Genomic DNA, 2924 nt, shown 5'->3' with positions numbered 1-2924 from the left:
TATTTCGGCTTCCACACTCTAGCCCCAGACTATGTCTATTCTGCCTCGGGCACTTACTATTGCCCCGAGACAGAGGAGTGCAACACGCTAGAGATGTATAGGGAGTTTGTGGAGGAACTGCCCATTATTGAAGAGCCGGAGATATTTGGCATGCATGACAACGCCAATATTGCTTTCCAGATGAAGGAGACTAAGAATGTAAGTTTTCTTTGGTTTTCCCCATAATATCTTCTTTACCTACCTAAAGTATTTGAAGAAAAATAGAATAGAATACACCCTGTTTATACTGCCGAAATGAGACTGAAGAGACCCTTTACTCCCGCAGTCTAAACAAGGTCTCAAGTATTTGGTACAGATTAAATTCACAAATTATAAATAAAGAACCTAGAACGCGGGTTCGATTCTTGCCCGCGGCGGACTTTATCCTTAACAAATAAGGTTCGTTCTCGGAACGGCTGCCTTCCTCCTATCCTTTCCTTCCTCTATTTTCGATTTCGGGGCGATAGGACCTTAGTAGTTAAAGTTCCCTCTATCTCTATCTTAAGCAAAGACTTAACAACCATTTATTTTCTTCTCTATATGTCCTCAGGTAATACAAACCATAATGGAGGTTCAACCCAGGGAGGGTGGCAGTTCAGAAGGCAAAAGTCCAGACGAGCTAGTGTTGGAGCAATGCGATAGTGTGATCGAACGAATCAAAACCAAAATAGACAAGGACAATGCTCACCCTAGTCTGTTGGAGAAAGGTAAGCACGGTGTAGAGTTTAGGTAGGTCTTACAGATTGTAAAACCATGAGAAATCTGAAGTCCAAGAGCAGTAAATTTTTTGCCTCTGTAAGGGATTGAATCTGTAACCTCCAGCGTGCAAGCCTAAGAACAATGCCATAGAGTTTGCCTTCAAAAGTAATAAATGAAATCAAATGTACTGTTTTGGGTGCAATAGTCCTACATACTGTACTCCGCACATAGGAATTTCGTCAGAAAAGACCCCCATTTCAATGTAAATGCACTGTTAGTCTAGACATCCAGTGGTAACGTACCTTCTTGTCATGCAGAAGGTCCCGGGTTTGATGCCCGGGGCGGTACCAGTAATAAAATGTAGATATTCTAATATATTCCCCGTCTTTTCTCCCTCAGATGCCAAGGGTCGCCTACCATCACTCACCACGGTACTTATGCAAGAGACTGATAGATTTAATAAAGTTCTGCTTAATATACATACATCATTGGAGAGTTTGAAGAAAGCCATCCGAGGCTTTATAGTCATGAATGATGAGTTGGAAGAAGTATACAATAGCTTTCTAAATAATCAGGTGAGTAACATAGTTATAGAAGATAGAGCCCAACCAAATGTTATGAAGATCAGCCGCAATAGCTCGTTGAACCAATTCTCAATGGATCACTGAAGTTAAAGCAACATTGTACCACTTCTACCACCCTAGTTAGCTTGGAAGGTAGCGCGCCTGGCTTGTACGCGCTATTTCGTAGGTTCGATTCCCCCCCAGGTATGATTTTATCCTAAACAGATAATGTTCGTTCTTGGAACGGCTCACACTCACTTTCAGGTAGACCTGACAGGTATACTTGATCAGGTCCGCCTGTCAAGTTTACCTGATGATGTGTGTGCTCATTAGATATCAGGTAGACCTGACAGGCGCACCTGATCAGGTGTACCTGTCAGGTCTACCTGATAGTGTCTGGCCTAACATCCACCCTTTTTCTCTCCCCAGGTTCCAAAACTTTGGTCCGCCAAATGTTACCCCTCGCTGAAATCATTAGGTTCTTGGATCAAGGATCTGGCGCTACGTATTGATTTCATAGCCGTGTGGCTTAACCATGGTCCACCCGTGTCGTTTTGGATCTCTGGCTTCTTCTTCCCTCAAGGTAAAAACTCTGATGAATAGTATGCTACTAGGATCTTATGCCAGCCAGTCACGCTCAGACCGTCTGACGGTCTGTCAGATAGTCGGAACATGTGTGGCGGGAAAACCTTCAGACTGTCTGAGAGACCCAACTGTCAGACTGTCTGAGCGTGAGTGGCGGTCATTGAATAACGAAAAAAGATGGGCTTTTCACCTATTTATACATTTCGTATCATTTAAACCTAAACTTGGACTTTTACGAGTTTGGGTCAAAGGTCATAGCATGTCCACTAGTTTCAAATGGAGATCAAGGTTCACAGCAAAGTTTCTTGTACTTGTTATGCACTATGTAGTGATACTTGCAAATGTTATTGGATACAGAGGTCTAATACAGAGACTAGATACAATAGGTGTAGTTATACCTTCTACTTTAAAGTGTTAATTGATTTATGTTTTACCCTCAGGTTTCATGACGGGGTGTCTACAAACACATGCTAGACGTCACGACATTGCCATAGATACTCTCAAGATAGATTTCCAAATGACCAATGTAGTTCTAAGTCAAGAGGAAATAGAACTGGCCCACAGGAAGGCAGGGGGTGAAGAGGTGAGTCTCTATCTATCTATATATAAATGAAATTGTAGATTTGTCTGTACATTGCTTAGAATCGTGAAATTTTTAGTTATTCTTACTCCTTATGCATCCACGATTCCAAAAATCACATTAGAAAAATTTCTGTCTGTCTGTCTGTCTGTCTGTCTGTATGTGTGTATGTCTGTCTGTTACGCTAAATAGACCTTTGGTTGTCCTCTTTTCACGAGAAAACGGCTCGACCGATTTTGAAGAAATTTTTTGTGGTTGTTAAGAAAAGTACTCCGGGTGACATAGACTACTTGAAATTTTCACATTCCATCCTGATTCAAAATGGCGGCGGTTCAAAAACGTGAAGAAAATAGCCTAATACACCCGTTTTTGTCCTCTTTTCACGAGAAAACGGCTCAACCGATTTTGATGAAATTTTTTGTGGTTGTTAAGAAAAGAACTCCGGGTGACATAGGCTA

The 2924-nt window shown here is 41.7% G+C and overlaps 1 protein-coding gene across 1 annotated transcript; it reads left to right on the top strand.

The window, feature by feature from the left end:
* The first annotated feature begins 6 nt into the window (after positions 1 to 6).
* LOC103523934 (dynein heavy chain 6, axonemal) lies at positions 7 to 2514 on the top strand. Its single transcript, XM_017449364.2, has 5 exons — positions 7 to 198; positions 590 to 746; positions 1138 to 1313; positions 1731 to 1884; positions 2327 to 2514. The coding sequence occupies exons 1-5, from the start codon at positions 94 to 96 to the stop codon at positions 2497 to 2499; spliced, it is 765 nt and encodes a 254-aa protein (XP_017304853.1). The 5' UTR covers positions 7 to 93; the 3' UTR covers positions 2500 to 2514.
* Positions 2515 to 2924: the final 410 nt, after the last annotated feature.

This window comes from Diaphorina citri, unplaced genomic scaffold, assembly GCF_000475195.1.
Source record: "Diaphorina citri unplaced genomic scaffold, Diaci psyllid genome assembly version 1.1 scaffold58492, whole genome shotgun sequence".
Lineage (NCBI taxonomy): Eukaryota > Metazoa > Arthropoda > Insecta > Hemiptera > Psyllidae > Diaphorina > Diaphorina citri.
Note: the sequence above shows the minus strand (reverse complement) of the source record. Positions and strands in the feature narration are given on the sequence as shown.

Bases quoted from the DNA above. Each gene is read 5' to 3' on its own strand.
- LOC103523934 (XM_017449364.2), top strand. From the start codon at position 94: ATGTATAGGGAGTTTGTGGAGGAACTGCCCATTATTGAAGAGCCGGAG. The intron at 199-589 runs GTAAGTTTTCTT...ATATGTCCTCAG, and splicing joins AGATGAAGGAGACTAAGAAT to GTAATACAAACCATAATGGA. The intron at 1,885-2,326 runs GTAAAAACTCTG...TTTTACCCTCAG, and splicing joins TGGCTTCTTCTTCCCTCAAG to GTTTCATGACGGGGTGTCTA.